The sequence below is a fragment of the Spermophilus citellus genome, assembly GCF_964194105.1.
Source record: "Spermophilus citellus genome assembly, chromosome: 2".
In the NCBI taxonomy this organism is placed as follows: Eukaryota; Metazoa; Chordata; class Mammalia; order Rodentia; family Sciuridae; genus Spermophilus; species Spermophilus citellus.
Window position 1 is genome coordinate 237594472 of NC_138183.1, and position 22565 is coordinate 237617036.

General features: G+C 35.0%; 1 protein-coding gene across 6 annotated transcripts in view; it reads right to left on the bottom strand.

Moving 5' to 3' along the window:
• The window catches only part of CKAP5 (cytoskeleton associated protein 5), a 111436-nt gene that overhangs the window by 54056 nt on the left and 34815 nt on the right, over positions 1 to 22565 (bottom strand). For 3 of the 6 annotated variants that reach the window (XM_081279042.1, XM_081279046.1, XM_081279043.1), the window contains exons 2-8: positions 12723 to 12816; positions 10796 to 10989; positions 9060 to 9266; positions 4353 to 4524; positions 3469 to 3601; positions 3149 to 3249; positions 1059 to 1172 (exon numbers count right to left, since the gene is read on the bottom strand). In XM_081279042.1, the coding sequence (XP_081135168.1) occupies positions 1059 to 1172; positions 3149 to 3249; positions 3469 to 3601; positions 4353 to 4524; positions 9060 to 9266; positions 10796 to 10989; positions 12723 to 12779 (978 nt within the window). In that variant the 5' untranslated portion in view covers positions 12780 to 12816. Of the gene's footprint in view, positions 1 to 1058; positions 1173 to 3148; positions 3250 to 3468; positions 3602 to 4352; positions 4525 to 9059; positions 9267 to 10795; positions 10990 to 12722; positions 12817 to 13261; positions 13348 to 22565 lie in introns of all 6 variants that reach the window. The other 3 variants (XM_081279045.1, XM_081279044.1, XM_081279047.1) reach the window with 2 other exon arrangements.

Consider the following 22565-nt stretch of genomic DNA (forward strand, 5'->3'; position numbering starts at 1 on the left):
AGAATAAAGTCTTTATTCCTCTTCGACAATAGTGAATTTAGAGGGGTTGGGGTTGTGGCTCAGCAGTAGTGCACTTGCCTGGCAATTTGAGGCACTGGGTTCGATTCTCAGCACCATGTTTAAATAAATGAAATAAAGGTCTATCAACAACTAAAAAAAATATTTTAAAAATAGTGAATTTAGGAGCCTCCCTTCATTATGTTTACTCTGCTATCTTCAAGTTCTACCAAAACACACACACAAAACCACAACTTCAAATTGCTAATTCTCTACTAGTGGCATATCACTGGCAGCACTGTAACTTGCAGGAGGAGACCCTGATAATGATAGAGAAGCTACAGGTTTACTGACTTTGCTTTGAGACAGGAAAACCAAAAGAATGTTATCTCTGAAAGATACCATAGGGCAGCAGTTCTCTAATATTTATACCCAAGAAGAACCAATGGAAACTGCTGCAGGTACCTTCAGGAAGGTAATGGGACTCTAAATTACAAAAATCTTTGCAACCATTCCTCTCTATATCCACACTGTTTGATCTCTACTTTAAGATTTTATTAAAAAAGAAAATACTGCATTAAAAAAAACTGGCAACAACATTCAACTTGGGTGGACCTACACAACACCAAAGAACTATTCTCTAAAAATGATTCTTTCTAAGTATTTATTTACTTTATAATTGATCACATATTTCTTCACTTTGCTTGGCATGCTGATGATATAATACACTGTGGTATCATTTGCTATTTAATAAAAAATACTGCACATTTAATATCTATACAATATTATATTCCACAGAATTACAGAACTATATTTTTGTTTTTAGATCAGGAAGACCCTCTTTTCTAATTTTTTAGAAGCTAAATCCTCCAAATTAACCTAGGACAATTTTAAAAATCTTTAAAAAATATATGTCTATAATCCAAATATCATCAATAGTGTTCCTTAAATGGCAATGTACTTGTGGTTAAAAAAAAAAAAAAAATTACTGAATCACTAATGAAGGGAAATTCAATGGCCTGGGCTGTTAAGATAGCAATGCTGAAACTCCTCCCACTTACCTTCTTTAATGCTTTTACTAAATCTGCATAGTCACCCGCTTCCAATTTGGGGTTCTTCACTAGTACTTCTACAGCCTCCAGGGCTTCTTTTCTTTCTTGCCATTTTTTTGCTTCCTGTAAGACGCAAATGAGTCACTTGAAAGATAGCAGAATGAAAGCCTATTTTTTGCACCCTACTAATTCAAAAGTGCCAAAACAAAACATAACTTTTTGTTTTCAGAAACTTTGTCTAAAGTTAAAAAACAAAACTGCAAAACTGCTACCAATCAGAATATTTTGTTCATACAATTTTTGTGCACGTATAACAATGTATTTTCAAAGATTTAATAACCTTAATATAAATACAATGTTGTACTTTTCCATCTCATTTTCTAGGCAAATGTTAATAAAAAGGCATCAAACAGAAAACATCATAAAAAGCATTTCTTGGGGCTGGGGATGTGGCTCAAGCGGTAGCACGCTTGCCTGGCATGCGTGTGGCCCGGGTTCGATCCTTCAGCACCACATACAAACAAAGATGTTGTGTCCACCAATAACTAATAAATAAATAAATATTTAAAAAATAATTAAATAAAAAGCATTTCTAGTCCATCTTATAGTGGCATAATTAAAATAAAGGAAATTCTATTTTGACAGCATTAAAAAGACAAGAATAATCATATAACCAGCAACCAAAACAGATCTAACTTTGGAAGTCAGTTTTCTGATTGTGAGTATAATTCTAATCCTTGTTTTATGATTATAAAGTAGAATATGTTTAATTTGAGATCAAATAATCATTCAACAATTTGAATACCCATTATTTGAAAGAACAGGGAATACAAAGATTATTGACACCCTGGAGGAGATTATAATTTAATCCAATTTATCAAATGTTTATTTGTTAGTCAGAAGTTAATTAGCTCAAGGAATTGATAGTATATCCAGAAATGTCTTCAATAAATAATTATGAGATCATAACTAGTATGAAGAACATGTACAAGCTGTTTTGTTACAGAACCAGAGAAATGAATTTAGTTGAGGTGGTTAGGACCCTCTTGAAAAAGTGATGCTTAAGGTGAGGCTTAAAAGCTGAAGAGGTATTATTTGGAGAACTATCGAGAGAGGAATATTATTGGTAGAAAAAACTGCATATGTTAATACCCAGTGGTTTTTTTAAAATGTTTTTTTAGTTATTGATGGATCTTTATTTATTTATATGTGGTGCTGAGACTCAAACCCAGTGTCTTGCACATGCTAGGCAAGCACTCCACCACTGAGCCAAAACCCCAGTCCAATACCCAGCGTTTTAAAAACAAAAATAGTGGTACTTTTGCTACTGGGAGATGCCCAGCATGGCCTAAAACAGGAGAGAGAGAATAATCAGAGAAATGGCTGGAAGGTAAATGGGGTCTTCAAATGTGCCACAAATGGTCTCCATGTCCATAGAATGATTTCTAAGACCAGTAGAAGTCACTGAAGAGTTTTATCAGGTTTTAGTATGGTAAGTTTGCATTTTAAAAAATGGTACCTAAAATTACACTGAGAAATGTGACAGGAAGAGGGAAAAATAGATGGTGGTAATTGGCGTAGGAATATTTTTTTTTTCAAATGGACATGTTAGCAATGTCTGGAGACATTTTTGATTATTATTATTTAAGGGAATGGTACTACTGGTGGGTAAATGCCACAGATGCTGCTAAATATCCTACAATGCACAGGAAGCTCCACCAAAACAGAGTTATTTGGAGGGGGGAAAAAAAAGGGCAACAGTACCAAGGTCAAGAAACCCTGAGTTAATGTAGTGGCAGTAGGGATGAAAAAAGGGGGATGAATTTTGAGAGCTATTTAGTGGTAAAATCAGATAACAAATGATGAAAAAGAACTCAAGAATAATGTTCTGATTTTTGGCAAAAAAATGAAACGAAAAGTACCAAAATATTTGCATGTACAAAGCAGTATGGGAGCTAAGAAAGCAACTAACTCATCCTACTAAGGGAGATATAGTCTGCAGGGGAATATACCAGAAAAGGGCTCAGCGGAACATTTTCTAACTCTGTCCAAGTAATTATTTAAAATGAAATAAATAAAAGAAGTTTAGCCATACTTACAATTTTGTCATAAAAGTCTTTGGGAAGTTTGGAAAGGATCTCTACTGCTTCCAAAAGCTCATAAGCATCTATTTGAGGCACCTCATCACCATCATCACCACCTTCGAGGAGGAAAAACAAAACAAAACAAACCTTAAAAATAGAAAGGTTTTACTTCAGTTACTAGTTCTTTCACATCCCTGAGGGGTAACAGTAATTAGTGCCACATGAAACTTAAAATTTATGAAAGCTAGTCCTTCAAAATATGCCCAGTAACAGAATCTTGTGGCAGTGGCAGTACTTACTAATTTTTATGGAAACTGGAGTTAAAATGAGCTTACCTCCCTCAGCATCTCCACCAGCAGACTGCTGCTGTTCCAATTTAGCTTCTAGTTCTTGTTGGGAACGCAGAAACCGACTTGGTTTAGGAGCACCTGTTGGCAGTTTGACCCATTCTTCTTCAAGTTCTTTCAACTGAAAATATAAAAATATTTTTATAAAACTTATCTAAATTCTACCGTTAGAGAACAAACTTAATATTTATATTCACTTTATATTGGCACTCAATTTCTTATTTATGTGGCTTTAATAGGGCAAACAAGAAAAAATAAATTTAAATTGTATATATTTTGTTGCTTAAGTCAAATCAACTTATATTTACTACATTGAAGATCTATGTCTCAAGCACTAATGGAAGAATAAAATCCACATTTTAAGACAATCTCATTAGTTCATGAATTCAGATTATATTCTATCAGAAATGTCTCCAAAACTAATTTTAAGAAAAAGCCAGATAAAATGTGCTTCACCAAAATAGAAAAGTCCAAGTCCTGCTACCTAATAGAAATATAAAGTGACATTTTAAACTGTTACAGATTTAACACTAGCATACAGGAATTAAGAATGGAGCTGGGGGGGCTGGGGATATGGCTCAAGTGGTAGTGCGCTCGCCTGGCATGCGTGCGGCCCGGGTTCGATCCTCAGCACCACATACAAACAAAGATGTTGTGTCCGCCGAAAATTAAAAAATAAATATTAAAAAGAATTCTAAAAAAAAAAAAAAAAAAAGAATGGAGCTGGGGGGCGGTAGCTCAGTGGTAGAGTGCTTGTATAGTATGTGGGATTATGTATAAGGACAGAAAAGGACAGAATATCAACAATGATAGAAAGGGAATATTTTCATATTAACCTTCTGCAAAGGAAAGTAGAGAACTTTGTGCCTTACCTGAACAGAATTTATATTTTGTAATGGGGGTCTCAGAGCATCCCGAATCCATCTGTAAATCTCCACAGCAATTAGTTTGGCTTCATCTCGAACAGCCTTTTCTCGCGACTCAAAGAGTTTTGGCAATACTTTGATAATAGGCTTAAGCAAGATGATTTTGGAACCAAATTCACTAGAAGTAAAAAATTGGGGGAAAAATTATCAACACCCAATGTACTTGGATTGGGTATGCAAGCATAATTTTATACCATTTATTAATAGAGTTATATACGTTGAACTTCTGTTTTTTTTTTTTTTTTTTTTTTTAAGGCAGCAAAAAGAAAAAAGGGGAGGGAGGAACTATGTATGTATTTGGGTGTCATCCTTAAAAGAGTATTTTTTAATGTCTAGGGCTCAAGATAACATTAACTTTCTAGGTAGTCGGACAAGGAATAATTCAAACTATAAAGGACAAAGACATGTAGTATCTTAACTATATAAAAAAATCTAAAAAAAGTAAGTTAGCTAATAAATATCTAGATGAGTGAAATCTACTTTAAGTAAACTTTAAATATTCTTATAATTAAGATAATTCACTCAACCAGAAGATCACAAATCCTAGCAGTGTTTCATTACTGATTTTGCTAGTATCATACTATAACTGCATGCAATTTAAATTAAATCTCTTTGCTTTAGTTTTTCATGGGGAAAATAATTGTAATCTGACTTCATTTAGAAAGGTATCATGCTGGGTGCGGTGTGGTGCATGCCTGTAATCCCAGCAGCTAGGGAAGCTGAGGCAGGAGGATTGTGTGTTCAAAGCCAGCCTCAGCAAAAGTGAGGCGCTAAGTGACTCAGGGAGACCCTGTCTCTAAATAAAATACAAAATAGGGCTGGGGGTATGGCTCAGTGGTCAAGTGCCCCTGAATTCAATCCCCAGTACCCTCCCCCCAAAAAAGTTATCATATTTAGAGCCAAGTAGGGATGCACATCTATAATCCCAGCAACTGATGCAGGAGTTGCATCAGGATGATGCAGGAGGATACCATGTTTGAGGCCAGCCTGGGAAATTTAATGGGATCCTCTCTCAAAATAAAATAAAAAGGCTGGGGATATAGCTCCGTAGTAGAACATCCCTGAAGTCAATTCCTAGTAGCAACCTCCCTCAAAAAAGAAGATAGCATATTTAACCTTATATATCTATCACATAAAATTTAAGAACTTGAAAATACAGTATGTGATAGATATATAAGTTTCAATTTTAGTTTTCTGAAATCACTACTAACATTTCTGAACAATAAATTCTGGAACAGGAAGGATTTACTTATGAAAGAAACACTGAATTTCTGAATGAGTAGTATGACCTAAATATATTGTTTATTATCTAACATGCATAAATATATTTAATTTGCACAAATTTAACAAAATTGTTCAGCAATAGCTATAGGCATATTCCAATAGATGAAAGAAAAATGTGAAAATACTTTCCCAAGAAAGTGATTTTTAACAATATTCCTGGCTATGTTATATATTTATAAATTAAAATAACTAAATGACTCTTAAATCTCCTTTATTTATTTATTTTTTTTAAAGAGAGAGTGAGAGAGGAGGGAGAGAGAGAGAGGGAGAATTTTTAATATTTATTTTTTAGTTCTCGGCGGACACAACATCTTTGTTGGTATGTGGTGCTGAGGATTGAACCCGGGCCGCACGCATGCCAGGCGAGCGCGCTACCGCTTGAGCCACATCCCCAGCCCTCCTTTATGTTATTAGGAAAGAAACTTAACTTGGCTCAGTTGATCTTTAAGACTAATGGAAAAATTAGAAATTATGGTGATCTTAAACCATTTAGTTTTGGGTTATTTAACAAGATGCCTGAAGAACCTAATAATTGAGTCTCTTAAATCTTCCTTTGAACAAAAGAAGGGGGAATTCTTCCTTTATATTACTATTGTTTCATCTTATTCTTTTTTTTGTTTCTCTATCTTAGCCTATTTCTGAAAAATAGAAACAAATAGAGAGAGCAAATCCACATGGAAAATAATTACCATAACAAATCCAAACCTAATTTTGATACTAAACATATTACTATAGAAAAAAATTGAAAGGTTTAAAGACTGTGTTAGGGACAACAGAATGTTTCTGAAACTCTTTTGAAGCTACCACTAACAAAGATAACTTGAAGAGATTTTGGAACTCCTAGTTTGGCTTCAAGGTTCAAGGTTCTTAAAGATCAGATATCTACCTAGTTCCACTATAGATTCTGAAATGCTTTAGAACAATTAAGAACCACACCAGGATGGACTAAATAACAAAATCAATAATGAAGACAGAGCTAAGGATATAGCATGAGTGAGGCCCTGGGTAAGAGCCCCAGTATTAAAACAACTACTACTACTACTACTGCTGCTGCTGCTGTAGCTGCTACTACAAGAGGAGGAGGATGACACAAGAAGAAATATCTAACTTGTTCTTTCCCTACTCTTATTTCCCAGTCAGTTAAAAGATGAAATAACTAGAGTATGTGATAGTTTAGACTAAGAACTTCTAATATAAAGGTAGAAGATTATAGTATATTTTGTATTTTATTAGGGAATAGAATTGTGCTTGTATCAGTAAAGCTGATACTTAAGTCAATTTGCTAAATTTCTATGAGAAAGAATAAATATATTATTTGATTCTCATAAAATACATATGTACTCTAAGCTAGAAATAAGGAAGACTTTATCACATAAGTATCTAGGTGAAATCAAATTTTTGCAAAAGACAATATAAAAGTTTAAGACAGGGGCTGGGGATGTGGCTCAAGCGGTAGCGCGCTCGCCTGGCATGCGTGCGGCCCGGGTTCGATCCTCAGCACCACATACCAACAAAGATGTTGTGTCCGCCGAGAACTAAAAAATAAATATTAAAAATTCTCTCTCTCTGTCTCTCTCTCCTCTCTCACTCTCTCTTTTTTAAAAAAAAAAAGTTTAATAAGACATAAATCAAAGTTAGTTTAACAACATTAAAGAATTATGATTTCTGGGCTGGGGATGTGGCTCAAGCGGTAGCGCGCTCAACTGGCATGCGTGCGGCCCGGGTTCGATCCTCAGCACCACATACCAACAAAGATGTTGTATCCGCCAAGAACTAAAAAATAAATATTAAAAATTCTCATTCTCTCTCTCTCTCTCTCTCTCTCTCTCTCCCTCTCTCCCCTCTCTCGCTCTCTCTTAAAAAAAAAAATAAAAATAAAAAAATAAAAAAAAAAAAAAATTATGATTTCACTGTTTTCTAAGGTGTCTAAAATGGATAGTATTGGAGATAGGATATCAGATTAGAAGGACTGCCAAATCAGAAAAAAAGTACTGATCTAAGTCAGAGTTTCATAACAAATTGCAGCCACTTATTTCTTTTCTTTTTATTTTTTTTTTACATTGCATCTACATTTTATTAGGTATTTTAAATAATGTACAGAAGACTTAAAGTATACAGGAAAGTGTACATAGGTTGTATGAAAATACTATATGAAAATACTTTGACATTTTAAATAAGGGACTTGAGCATCCATAGATTTTGATATCTGCAGTGAGTCCCGAAACTGAACCCCACTGGACACTGAGGGATAATTGTCCTTTCTTTTTTTTTTCTTTTTTTTTTTTATTGGTTGTTCACAACATTACAAAGCTCTTGACATATCATATTTCATACATTAGATTGAAGTGGGTTATGAACCCCCAATTTTACCCCAAATGCAGATTGCAGAATCACGTCGGTTACACATCCACAATTTTACATAATGCCCTATTAGTAATTGTTCTATTCTGCTACCTTTCCTATCCCCTACTATCCCCGCCTCCCCTCCCCTCCCATCTTCTCTCTCTACCCCATCTACTGTAATTCATTTCTCTCCTTGTTTATTTTCCCATTCCCCTCACAACCTCTTATATGTAATTTTGTATAGCAATGAGGGTCTCCTTTCATTTCCATGCAATTTCCCTTTTCTCTCCCTTTCCCTCCCATCTCATGTCTCTGTTTAATGTTAATCTTTTCTTCCTGCTCTTCCTCCCTGCTCTGTTCATAGATGCTCTCATTATATCAAAGACGACATTTGGTATTTGTTTTTTAGGGATTGGCTAGCTTCACTAAGCATAATCTGCTCTAGTGCCATCCATTTCCCTGCAAATTGCAGCCACTTATTTCTGAACGAAGATTCCATTCATGAAAAGCTTCATGCCAAATGAGAAATTCTAGGTTTGAAAATGACTTATTATGTAAAAGTCATTTTCTATTTGCTGTTGCTGTGCTTCTGCTTAAAAGCATATAGCCGTTTGCTTCCACTTTACCAAAAAGATATCTAAATCAAGATTTGTTATTGCCAACAAACTGTCTTCATAGCCAACACTTCAAAGTACATAAGTCTGTACTTGAGGACAGAAAAAGAAACTGGTGAAATACCTTGGGAGTACATTTCTACTAGATGGCTAATTTTGACTGGCTGACAAGTACCCCTGTTCACCTTCATTAGAAAGGGATTTAGAGAAAGTAATCACATAACACACTTGAAGGCTAAAACTACCCAATACAAAGTGCCACATTTGAGGAATGACTTCATCTTTTCCAGATCACTTTCCTGTTGTGGTATGCCAAGTCAAGTTTAGCAGTTTACATTTCTGTTTAAATCAGGAACCCAAACTCAGTTGACATCCTCTAGTTAAAAGAACTAAAGCAAAAGAAAAATCTTACCTTAAGGCTTTCCTCAGTGTCTCTATACAGGCCACAATTATCTTGGGGTTCTTATTGTCCAGGCCTTTTAGAAGCTCTTCTTGCACAGCCTCTCCTTTCTCAATCTCTATGTACATGAGACAAATCTCTATGCCAAGTTCCTTGGCTTTGGCTTTAGGCTGGTTGAATACTTTACTAACAACACCTGATACAACTTCTCCTGTGGTTCTACAACATAAACAAACACCACCAGACACAAAAGACATGCTTTAGTAGTCATGGAAATGAGGTATATAAGTACTTTTACAAATGCTTCAAAGTAAATGAGTTTCTAATTTGTAAATTTACATTTTAGAACATCAATAAAACCTTATGCAAGCGACAGTTTAAGACATATCACACCATAGCTTCAGTTTATAAATGTAAAAAAATTCAAAGAAGAAAGCAAAAATGGGTTTAAATCCTATCAAAGAAAACTATTTCCTATGTTTGATATCCATCCTTCTAGACCTTCTAGACCTTTCTCTCTTTCTCTCACGTATGTGTGGATATACAAGTATATGTTATAAAAATAAGAGTACAAAGTGTTTGCTTTAAGAAAAATTTTAAATCACTTTAAATACTTCTTTGGACAAGAGAATTTCTTCATACAAGGGCATAAAAGGATATATATACCTTTAATATGAAAAGACTGCTCTCAATTCCTCAGCAAAGTTTTACAGTAACGATTTGAGTCTCCTCTAAATAAAATCTGTACTCCTGGGGACTAGAAGAATTGGGTGGGTTGGAATTATGTACAGGATTTGTCAAAAAAGTTGTTTCTGATATTAAAAAAAATGAAAAAAGCAATGGTTTGCTGGTTAACTAAACTGTCATATAATTTCTTCTCTTTATTGGTTCAATTTTTCTGAATGTTTTTTTTAGTTGTTGAGAGACTTCATTTTATTCATTTATTTACAGGTGGTGTTGAGAATTGAACACAGTGCCTCACATGTTAGGCAAGTGCTCTACCACTGAGCCACAATCCCAGCCATATTGTTTCAATTTTTGAATCAAGTACATCTTTCTTGTGCACTTAATTCAGGTCCCAACATCTTTCTTGTGCACTTAAGTCAGAATCCCAACTTTGATTAGTATCAAAGATTCTAATCGATGACATAAAGACGTTAAAAAAAAAAACCAAAACATTAGGTTTACGAGGTATAGGAAAGAGGGTAAATGCAAACTTCTCTCACCTGTAGCTCAAGTCAAACAAGCCACGAGTCACAGAGTTTTAGTCAGCACTCCCTCTCCCAGGAGATAAAATGTCTAAACTTTAAGATAAAAGCTCAAGATCTGATTTCTATTTTTGGGGGGGAGGGGGTACAGGGGATTGAACCCAGGGGCACGTAACCACTGAGGTACATCCCCGGCCCTTTTTATTTTGAGACAGGGACTCAATAAGTTGCCTAGGTCCTTGCTAAGTTGCTGAGGCTGGCCTTGAACTTGTGATCCTCCTGCCCCATCCTTCTGAGCCACTGGGATTACTGTTGTGTGCCAATGTGTCCAGCTCTGACTTTTGTTTTAATCCTTTTAAAGAGATCCCAGGTACCATTTAGACTTTGAAAGTGAAAACTATGAAAAACAAATATCAAGGAGTTACAAAAGTAAGAAAATTCTTATATTCTAAAACTGTTAATAACTAAGGATTTATACATACATGTAACCTATATAGCTCCTGACAAGGATTGTTACCAGAACAATTAGAAACTGCTTACTTTCCTGCTACGTGGGCATTTTCAACATAAACAAGTGCAGCTTCTAGTCCTTTCAGTTGAACCACTGCATTGGAATCAGTGACAAATTTTTTGATCAATCCTAAGAACTTGGACCATTCTGGGCTCTTTTCATCCTTTATTTTCTGGAAGATCTTCAGGGCTTCTTCATATCCACTTAACCTTGCTTTCCACAGCTAAAATAAAAGTAATATTTTTGAAATATTAATAATTTTGAAAATATGATATTATCTACTATTAATCTGGAAGAGAAGAAGTAAAACTGAAAATCTTATACAAGTAATTTGAACAAAGGACCCCATGAATGGAAACAAGAAAGGAGCTTAAGAAATTCAGATAATTTTCAAAAAAAAAAAAGATAAATGTGTTTCATTTTGTTTCCAAGTATTAGTTGCCATTGAAGATATTAAAACTCAAGCATAAGAAATCACACTGATGAAACTTCCTATTCTCCAAAGGATGCTATTTTTAAGCATCATTTGTGTAACATTAGGAAGTTCTATACTATACTATCAATTTTAAAAAAATTGTATAGTTATACATAGATATAATATCTTTGTTTGTTCAGTTTTATGTGGTGCTGAGGATCAAACCCAGGGCCACACTTATGCAAAGCAAGTGCTCTACTGCTGAGCCACAACTCCAGCCCCTATACAACAGGTATTTAATATATAAAAACCAATATAGTTTTGGCCCTCCAGGAGCTTACATTCCAGTATTAGAGAAAGACTACTTTGTATGATTAAATACAAGGTAGCACAGTGGTAAAGGACTTGCCTAGACTTGCCTAGAATGCATAAGGCTCTTGTGGGGAGGGGCCTGAATGATGGTGATTATTACAGAGAATGAAGAAGTGGTTCTGTCTGAGGACACAGGAACTAAACTTTCAAATTTCTACTCTTCACAGGTAGAATTCTAATGATACAACTGTGTGAGTTAATAATTCTATTCTGTATTTTTAATAATCAACAACCATAAATTTAAATAATGAAGATTAAAGGAAACTAGTCATTAAGAACACAAAACAGGGGCTGGATATGTGGCTCAAGCGGTAGCGCGCTTGCCTGGCATGCGTGCGGCCCGGGTTCGATCCTCAGCACCACATACAAACAAAGATGTTGTGTCCGCCGAGAACTAAAAAATAAATATTACAAAAAAATTAAAAAAAAACACAAAACAGGTAACTTGAGAACTTAGAGGAGAATAAATTTACAAGGGAGAGAATGAAATACAAAAAAAAAAATCTACTAACTGGTAGATATTTGTTGTTTTAAAAATCATTAAAGCCAGGCATCATGGTGCGTACCTATAAACCCAGCTACTTGAGAGGCTGAGGCAGGAGGATTGCAAACTGAGGCCAGAATAGACAATTTTGGGAGATCTTGTTTCAAAATAAAATTGCATGGGATGGGGATTTAGCTCATCGATAGAGCTCTTGCATAGCATGTACCTCGCTTATACTTCTTAAATGTACAACTTACTTTCCACTTCACTAATATATCTTCCCTTCCTTCCTTCCTTTCTTTTTTAGAACTGGGAATTGAAAGCCTTTACTGCTAAGCTACATCCCCAGTCCTTTTTACTTTGGGACAGGTTCTTGCTAAATTGCTGAGATTGGCCTGGAACCTGTGGTCCTCCTACTTCAAACTACTGAGCCACTGGGATTACAGGCATGCAGCACCATGCCCAGCTCTGTTTTCTTTCTTCAATTCTTTCCCAAAACTCAAAAATATTTTTAAAATTGAGCTGGAGACACCTATTTTCAAAGACATGAAATAACATGCATCTAAAAGGCACTAGTGTTTTTTGAAACTGCCAATGTTTTCACATGCTTCTAAGTAAGAGAGCAATCCCATTGGTGCCAAAACAAGTCAATAACACTGAAATTTAAATTTCAGATGAGTCTTACCTTGTGTTCACATTTTTGATCAACTGGCAATTTCAACCATTCACTGTCATCTCCCATTGTGCTTCCAGTTTTTCCTTGGAATTAAAAGTAGTTCCTAGTCAGATAAAAGTAGACACTTATTATTTCCAGCAATCAATTTGTCTCTTAAGACAAAATTCTTTTTCTCAATTATTTTATATTGTATGCAATACAAGAGTAAAAAGTCCTTTCTCTGATCAAATGCCCATTAACAGAACATTTTCTAAAAACAACAACAAAAAAAAGTTAATCAAAAAATCTAAATTTAAATCAAGGTTAAGCATTTTTTAAAAAATGGTTATATATTTTGCCAAAGGAAAACTTAGATACATGACCAAATTAAAATAAAATCAAAGAGCTAAACTACTTGGCCTTTTAATGGGTATGGAAGACCAAAATATGCCACTCCAAAATCTATTTTTTGGGCATATTTCCATCTGGTCATTCAGAAAAGTTTAGACATGGGAATAGCTCTGAAAAGCTGTCCTTTTAAGAAGTTAATAAATACACAGGTAACCTACACTAGTAAATAGCAGAGGCAAGCAGAGGTCTTTTCTCTGAGGTCTTCCATCTGTCTAAAAATAGGATTTGGGGATGATGGTATCACCTGGAACAGAGAAAGATTGCCACAGATGTTACTTATTCTTCTGAGGGTAGTTCACTACCCATGAGAGACTTTATCAGCTTAAGGAGACAAGTTTCTATTTGCTGTGCTCTCCTCTCCTGCCTCCAGAAGCCCTGAGCCCCTATTTCTTTCTGAAGCTCAGGATGTTATAAAAACTTCAATCATTTCCCACATAATATGTTCATTAATTCAATTATCAAACTTTCGGAGGGCAAAGAAAAAAAAATTCTCTCCCCTAAAAGAGAACAAGAAAAGAGTTTTGGAGAAATCATTCTTTCAATTGTTCACCTAAAATTCCTTATAGAGGCCAGGTGTGGTGGTATATGCCTGTAATCCCATTGGCCAAGGAGGTTGAGGTAAGAGGATCACAAGTTCAAAGCTAGCTTCAGCAACTTAGCAAGGTCCTAAGCAACTTACTGAGACCCTGTCTCTAAATAAAAAGGGCTAGGGATGTGGCTCAGTGGTTAAGTGCCCCTGGGTTCAATCCCTAATACAAATAATAAAGGGAAAAATCTCAATGCTACACAACTCTCTATCTAATTCCAGTAAATATGATTCTAGTCCATGTTTACATAAATTAGCAAAAAATTAAATCCCTGAGTATTCCTTTATAAATATTGCATTTTTATTAAGGTTTATAGTCCATGTTCCTTTAACAAATGCTATCAATTTAGATAACACCCTTTTTTTCTGATTACAAAAGTAATGCATGTTAAATGAAAAAAATTTAGTACCTACTGAAAATACACAAGGAAGTACTGAAACATAATTTACCACCTAATAGTTATCAATTAGTAATTGCAATGAATGCAGTGTATAAATTATTTGAAAGAGCTGAGTGTGCAATGGTGCAGGCCTGTAATCCCAGCACTTGGGAGGCTGAGGCAGAAGGCTTACAGATTAGAGGCCAGTTTCAGCAACTTCACAAAACTCTGTCTCAAAAATAAAAAACAAAAAGGTCTGGGATGTAGCTCAGTTGTAAAGCACCTCTGGGTTCAATACTCAGTACCACTAAATAAATTAATAAATTAATTTAAAAAATGAATAAGAAAGATAATCCTCTTGTAACATTTCTCTTACCACAGCCATTTCCCCCTATTTGAGAATGTGACTTAATATCTACATAGCACTACATAGAAGAGATCCTGCTAACCTCTCTATTCCCAATCCTGGTTTCACATAAAATATATTTTCAGTAAATACTTGTTTAACAAATATATACTGCGGTAATTTCTATTATGAATTGGGTACTGGGCAAAGTCCTTTTAAATGTGTTATTACACCTGTATTAACATCAACTACATGGGGGAAAAAAGGGTGTTTTCCCCACTTCACACACTAGCTTCATAAAGATTAAGTAATTTGCCAAAACAACACAACTGGTAGGCAGTGTAATTATATCTTATTCCTTCCTTTCAAAAGAAGGAGATATTTCAGGAAAAGTTATATTTATATAAAAAGAAACCTGAATTGTGGAAGTTTTGTTTGTTTTGGTACTGGGAATTGAAATTACTGAGCTATATCCCCAGTCTTTTTTACTTATTTATTTATTTTTTTGGTACTAGGGTTTAAATCCAGGGTCTTTTAACAACAAAGCCACATCCCCAGCTCTCTTTTTTTATTTTGAGACAGGATCTCACTAAGTTACCTAACCTGCGAACATCTCAATTCAAACTTTTCAAATTCTATAGTGAAGGACTGTCCCCTCCTCCATAACTTGCTAAGTTGCTGAGGCTGGCCTTGAACCTGGGCTCCTCCTGCTTTAGCCTCTGGGGTTACAGGTATGTATCAATGTACCTAGCAGCAATGTGTTTTTAGAGTGAGTCAAATCATAATATAGGATCTGAAGAAACTCATAAATTCAGCAATGGTGGGACAAACTAGTGCAGTCATGTGGACAACAGTATAGGATTATCTAAATTGAAGATGCATGCATCTCACCATCCAGCAATTTCATTTCCAGGTATATACCCTAAAAACTGATGCAAAGGGACTGGGGCTATAGCTCAGAGGTAGAGCGCTTGCCTAGCATGGATGAGGCACTAGGTGTGGTTCTCAACACCTCATTAAAAAAAAAAAAAGTTATTAAAAAATGTTTAAAAAAATTGGATTGGGGTTATGGCTCAGTGGTAGAGTGTTCGTCTAGCACATGCAAGGTCCTGGGTTTGATCCTCAGCAACACATAAAAATAAATAAATAAAAGTATTGTGTCCAACTTCAACTAAAAAATATTTTCAAAATTTTTTTAAAAGTACAATGAATATATAGTGATGTATTCACAAAATGAAATATTAAATACCAGTGAAAAAGAATGAATTATGAAGTGCTTTTCAAACTCTATAGTGAAGGACTGTCCCCCCTCCATAATTAATTGTACACTGGCATGTTTATAAAATACACCAAAATTATTAGATTTTAAAATTCCCAAGGTAAATGCAAAACGGTCCAGTTGCTATGTAAACAATTTGGCACTTCCTCAAAATGTTAAACACAAAATTGTCATTTGATCCCACAATTCTACTATAGCCTAAACCAAAAACCAGCCCAAATATCCATCAAAAGATGAATAAACAGTGATATGTACATGCAATGAAATATCACTCTGCCATAAAAAGGAACAAAATACTGATAAAGCTACACCATGGATGAATCGCAAAAACAATATGTTAAGTGAAACAATATGTTAAGCCAAAGAGAAAAGATCCCACACTATACGAAACAGATAAATCTATTACAGAAAACATGCAGACTGGTGGCTGCCAGGAGTTTGGAAGAGTGGGGAATGAATAGAAAATGCTGAGAGGATGAGGGAGTACTAACAGGTTCTTTGGAATGATGGAAAGGTTTTGGAACTAGATTAGAGGTGGTGGATATACAACATGGGGAATGCACTAAATGTCACTAAGTTGTTCATTTAAAAATGGTTAATTTGAGGGCTGGGGAAGTGTGCTCTAAGAGCTGAGGGCATAGCTCAGTTGGATCAGTAGTAAAGTGCTTGCCTAGCACATGTGAGGCACTAGGTTCGATCCTCTTTACCACATAAAAATAAATAAAGGTATTGTGTCCATCTAAACTATAACAAAACATTTTAGAAAAAAAAAATGGCTAATAGGCCCTGGGTTCAATCCCCAGGACTACTTTAAAAATAAATAATTAAATTTTGTTATATGAATTTTACCTCAAATTACTTTTTAAAAAGTTCCTCTAGGTGATTCTAATGTGCAGCCTGGGATGAAAATCTCTAAATTTACTTAGTAAAAATTTGAACTGCAAAAGTAACCTTTACCTATCAGACTATTTTTCAAAGAGAAACACTCAATGAAAGCTTTGAAAATACTCTACAACCAAGATCATGTAAATAATAATATTCAGTTGTCATATTCTGAGTTCACTGCAATACAAAATGTTCCTGTTGTCCTATTCTCCTTTTAGAAACACAAAGGAAATGGCCAAACTAACTACCCCATATAAAATTTAGATGCATTGTGTTATATATTCAGAAATGACATCTGCTATTTTATAACCTGGTTTTTAAAAAGTTGTTCATGATTTTCTTCCTTCTTATGCAAAGGAAAGGCCTGCTTTATACTAAAAACTTATATGGCCACTAAAATAATGGATTCAGTGTTTGTGTATACATGTGACACTCAGCACTCTTGGTCTTTGTCTTTGTTCAGGATTGATATACTAAGAAAAAAAAAGAACTTCATTAACTTTTCCCCATAATTATTTTAATTTTAAAATATTTTCAGTATTTTCCACACACAAAAAACATACATAGTATATGTGTCAATGAGTTATGAAGTATTACAATAAAACTGGCATATCTACCAATCTAAAAATTGGAACACTGTCATTACTGTACCTGTGTGTTTCTTCCCACCCCATTCTTTTTCCCACAGAAGCACATTTCTGAAATGTTTGGGTTTATGCCTTAATCACATATCCCTAAGTAATAAAATTAACTGTGAATGATCATTTGTGAGCTCTAGAAAAAAGGTTATACTGTGTGTAGTCTTCTGTAACAAGTTATTTCACAATTTTGCTTGTGAAAAATAATCTGATGGTCCACTTTCAGGATACAGTATTTTGCCTTAAGTGTAAAATCAGAGGTAAGATAAAATCACAATCATTTTGAGCTTCCCAACCTGTATCCAATTGTAGCCATTTTAACTACAGCCCTTCCATTGTCCGCCCCAATTTTAAAATTAGCCAATCAGGCATATTGTAACCCCAAGCTCCTTCTATCAGAGCAGGGGCAGTGCTGCCTTAAGGATGAAAACAGGCAGACTACCAGCCCAAGTGTGCTTGCTTGCCGACTCTGTTCAGTAGCACACCCTTCTGCAGAAGTAAAAAGTTTGGCTTTCAGGGCTGGGGATGTGGCTCAAGCGGTAGCCTGCTCGCCTGGCATGCATGCGGCCCGGGTTCGATCCTCAGCACCACATACAAACAAAGATGTTGTGTCCGCCAAAAACTAAAAAATAAATATTAAAAATTCTCTCTCTCTCTCTCTCTCTCTCTCTCTCTCTAAAAAAAATGAAAATGTTAAAAAAAAAGTTTGGCTTTCTGAGTATGTGCCTAATTTCTTTGTGGGCTTGTTGTTGTTTATTTGTTTTGGACACCAGGGATTGAAATCAGGGACACTTAAACACGAAACCACATCCAAGGCCCTATTTTGTATTTTATCTAGAGACAGGGTCTCACTAAGTTGCTTAGTGCCTCCAGGTTTTGAAGGCTACAATCCTACTGCTTCAGCCTTCAAGCCGCTGGGATTAAAGGCATGCATGCGCCACTGTGCCTGTCTACATGCCTAATTTCTTGAGGCATCCCCATGTTTCTGACACTTATAAAATCTATCCAAGTAGTATACTATATAGTTCAGTGCTATTGGAAGTGTGCTCTAAGAGCTGAGGGCATAACTCAGTTGTAGAATGTCTGTCTAGCATGCACAAGCCCTGGGTTAGATCTCGAACACTGCAAAGAAACAAAACGAAACAAAAAAAGTGTGGTCCAAAGTCTTGTGCTGGCTCACAAACTATAACCAGAGATGAATACAGAAAGAGAGCTAAACATCTTAGAAATTTTCATAGCATCTGGTCTAACTTCTTTGATTTTGGTAGGTTTATTCAGCAAGGTTCAAGTGTAAATCCAAAAAGGAGAGTAAGAGGATGGAAAATAAAGTTGGGAAGTAGTCAAGTTTAGAACCTGGAAGGCTTTTGTAAGCAAATATTAAGTAACTTGGATTTTTTTTGTGTGTGTGTGTGTGTGTGCTGGGGATGGAACCCAGGGCTTTGTGCATGTGAGGCAAGCATTCTACCAAGTGAGCTATATCCCCAGCCCAGGAATTTGGATTTTAACCCAAGGACAAAAGATTCTGGAGGACTGTTGGTGATAAAATTACACATTATCAAACTTGGTTTTTTTTCAGAGATAATATAAATATAAAACAATATAAAGAATAGCTTGGAATATAGTAGAGATAGAGGGAAAACAGGTTGCAAGAAAGGTCTAAATAAAGATGATGGTAGCTTGCAAATATCAAAGCAGGCCCTTGTTGAGTGAATGTCGAAGAAGTTTAAGACAGTGATGGAGAAGGGGTCTTGGACAAACTGAGCTGGACATGCACAGTAAACAAGTATAGATGTGGGCAGCAGTTAGAGATTCAAGCCTGGAGCTCAAGAAGGAGATGTAACACAATGATTAAAATTTGGAGTTATTATATAGATTATGTTTATTACTTTCAGTTTCTGCCTGTGAATCTTAAGAAAAAAGAATTCTTTATCTTTAAAACCACTAATGATTTGCCGAGCATGGTAGCAAATGTCTGTAATCTCGGCAATTTAGGAGGCTGAAGCAAGAGAATCACAACTTCAAGACCAGCCTCAGCAACTTAGTGAGGTCCTCAGCAATTTAGAAGACCCTATACCCATTTGATTCAAATGTATGATATGTCAAGATCATTGTATCGTCATGTGCAACTAATAAAAAAATTAATATAAAAAATAAATAAATAAAATAAAAAATTTAAAGGGCTGAGGATGTGATTCAGTTGTTGAGCATCCCTAGGTTCAATCTCCAGTACCAAAACAAATAAACAAAACAAAAACCCCATTACCAACTTGAGGTGAGACCTTGGGTAAATATACTTAGGCAAATGTATATTGCCTCAGCACACTTTCATGTGAAGGAGAGAGAGAATAGTACCCACCTATTGGAAGTGTGCTCTAAGAGCTGAGGGCATAGCTCAGTTGGATCATTGTGGATTACGTGTTAGTTCTTGTAAAACTCTTAGACTATGTACTTAGCATTCTGCAAGAGTACAATAAATGGTCTTATTTTATTGTCATTATAAGTATTTGGCATTCCCAATTTGAAAATATTTCATTTTAAATTACATTTGACTTTATTTTGCAAATTAATAGAATTAAAAGAACAAACACAAATATCTCAAAATAAATTTAGCTAGAACATTTTGTTCATAAGTTACTTGAAAATGATACACTCATTAATAAGTCAAAAACACTTGAGGGGCTGGGATTATGGCTCAGTGGTAGAGCACTTGCCTAGCCATGTGTGAGACACTGGGCTCCATTTTCAGCACTGCATATAAATAAATGAATAAAATAAAGGTTCATCAATATCTAAAAAAAATTTTTAAAAAACCCAAAACACTTGAAAGAAAATAAAATGTACTATACCATATAGACTTTTGTTATAATCACTTTCTTTACTTTTATTTATGCATTTGCAAATTAAAGAACCGAAACTGAAAGCCCCCCCCCTTTGTTTAGTTAATACATGAGGGCAAGGTTCTCTTGTTTGTGCAAATATAAGATGAAATTAACACTGTTCTCATTTTGTCTTACTAGTCTACAAAAGAATTTTTTTTTATCTGTGCCACTAACCTGTGAGGTCTAAAAGCCCTTTTGGAGAATACTTTTTTTTCTTTCTTTCAGTTGTAGATGGACACAATACCTTTTATTTATTTATTTATTTATTTTTATGCAGTGCTGAGGTTCAAATCCAGTGCCTCATATAAATGCTAGGCAAGTGCTGTACCATTGAGCTACACCCCACAGAATACTTTTTAATGCATAAAATATAACACTATTAAAATTATGTTCGAACATATTTTAAAATGTGAATAATGATTGGGCTTCTCCACTAATATACTAAATAACAGGCGTTATTTAGCAGGTTTAATAACTACTGTTATTCTGAAGTTATAGTGAGCAAAAATATTTTGAGATATTGTGTCACACTTCCGTCGCATTTTATAATGTTTTTAAATATTTTAAGGTACACTGAACTATATCCCCAGCCCTTTTAATTCTTTCTTTATTTATTTTTTTTAAGAGAGAGTGAGAGAGGGGGACAGAGAGAGAGAGAGAGAGAGAGAGAGAGAGAGAGAGAGAGAGAGAGATAGAATTTAATATTTATTTATTTTTTCTTAGTTCTCCGCGGACACAACATCTTTGTTTGTATGTGGTGCTGAGGATTGAACCCCGGCCGCACGCATGCCAGGTGAGCGCGCTACCGCTTGAGCCACATCCCCAGCCCCTTAATTCTTTATTTTGAAACAGGGTCTTGCTAGAGGCTAGCCTTGAACTAGCAACATTCCTGCCTCAGCCTCACAAGTCCCTGGGATTACAGATGTGGGCTACCAGGTGCAGCACGTTCTGATTTCATGTCTTTTTTTTTTTTTTTCTTTTAAAGGTGTTAGTAATGTGGCTCTTCCCTATTAAACTACATGTTAAGATGCTCTTGAGCAAGAACTTTATTTATCTTTATACTCACAAATTAAAAAAAAAAAAAAAGGCTGTGGTTGTATCTCAGTGGTAGAGTGCTTGCCTAGTACCTGTGAGGCACTGGGTTTGATGCTCAGCACCACATAAAAATAAATAAATAAAATAAAGGTATTTTGTCCATCTACAACTAAAAGAAAACATATTTAAAAAAGAAAAGAAAATGGGATAAAGCAAGCATCATTATCCTCTTTTTACATATAGGAAAACAAGAGTGCAGTTAAATATGTTGTCCAAGCTCACTTAAGTAGGGGAGACTGGCCTATAGGAGGTTCTTGATTCCTAGTATAGTGAAATTACTACAATTTATTTACATATAGCTTCTAGATAAATACATACTTAAAACCATTCACACTTTATAAATAAGACATATTTTAATGATTACCTAACCCAACAAAAATAAAAGAATAAATGAAAGTATATGTGAAAAATAGTTTATTTGCTCCCAAAAGATTTAGGTCACTTAGAGAAATTTAAAATAGTTGGGAAGGGAGAATCAGCAGCTGCATCATAACCAAGACTAACTACCAACTGGATCTTAAAATATTCATCTGCCTTTGGATAAGAGAGACATGACCATAGTTTGTGATTTAGGGGTAACCATGCAGTTTAATCCCTTCCCTGGAAACCCTTATTCCCAGAGAGTTGAAAAGAAAACCTTTTCTTGACATGAACAACAAAATTATTTTTTCATGTGCATTATAAACATATATAACAGTGGGACTTGTTATGTATTTGTACATGCACATAATAGTATAAATTGGTCACTCTCATTCCCCTGTATCTCCCCTTTCCCTCCCCTCATCCTCTACGCCTTCCATTTTCACAAGATTCTCTCTTCCTTTCATTTTTCCTTTTTTCTTTCCAATTTTCACAATATTTTCAATATATACAGCAAATTAAAACCAAACATTCATAATAACCAAAAAGTGGAAATAACCCAAATGCCCATCAACTATCAAATAGATAAATGTGTTAAATTCATAGCATAAACATTATTATAAAGAAATAAAGTACTGACAGATTATAACATGGATGAGCCTCGGAAACATTATGCTCGAAGAAACCATTGAAAAAGGACTACACATGGTATGATTCCATTTTTACAAAATGTCCAGAATAGGGTAAAGAAAATAGATTTAGTGGTTGCCTAGGACTTGAATGTTTGAAGGTATTGGTAGTGGTAGTAGTGTTTGATGGCTAAGATGACTAAGAGGTATGAGAATTTCTTTTTGAGGTAATGAAAATTATTAAGTTGTATATGGTGATGGTTAACACAAATGGGTATACTAAAGGCCAATGATTTACATACTTTTAATGGGTTAACTGCATAGTAGTAAATTATATTCCTCAGTAAGGCTGTTTAAAAAAAAAAAAAAACTAATAAGCCAGGTG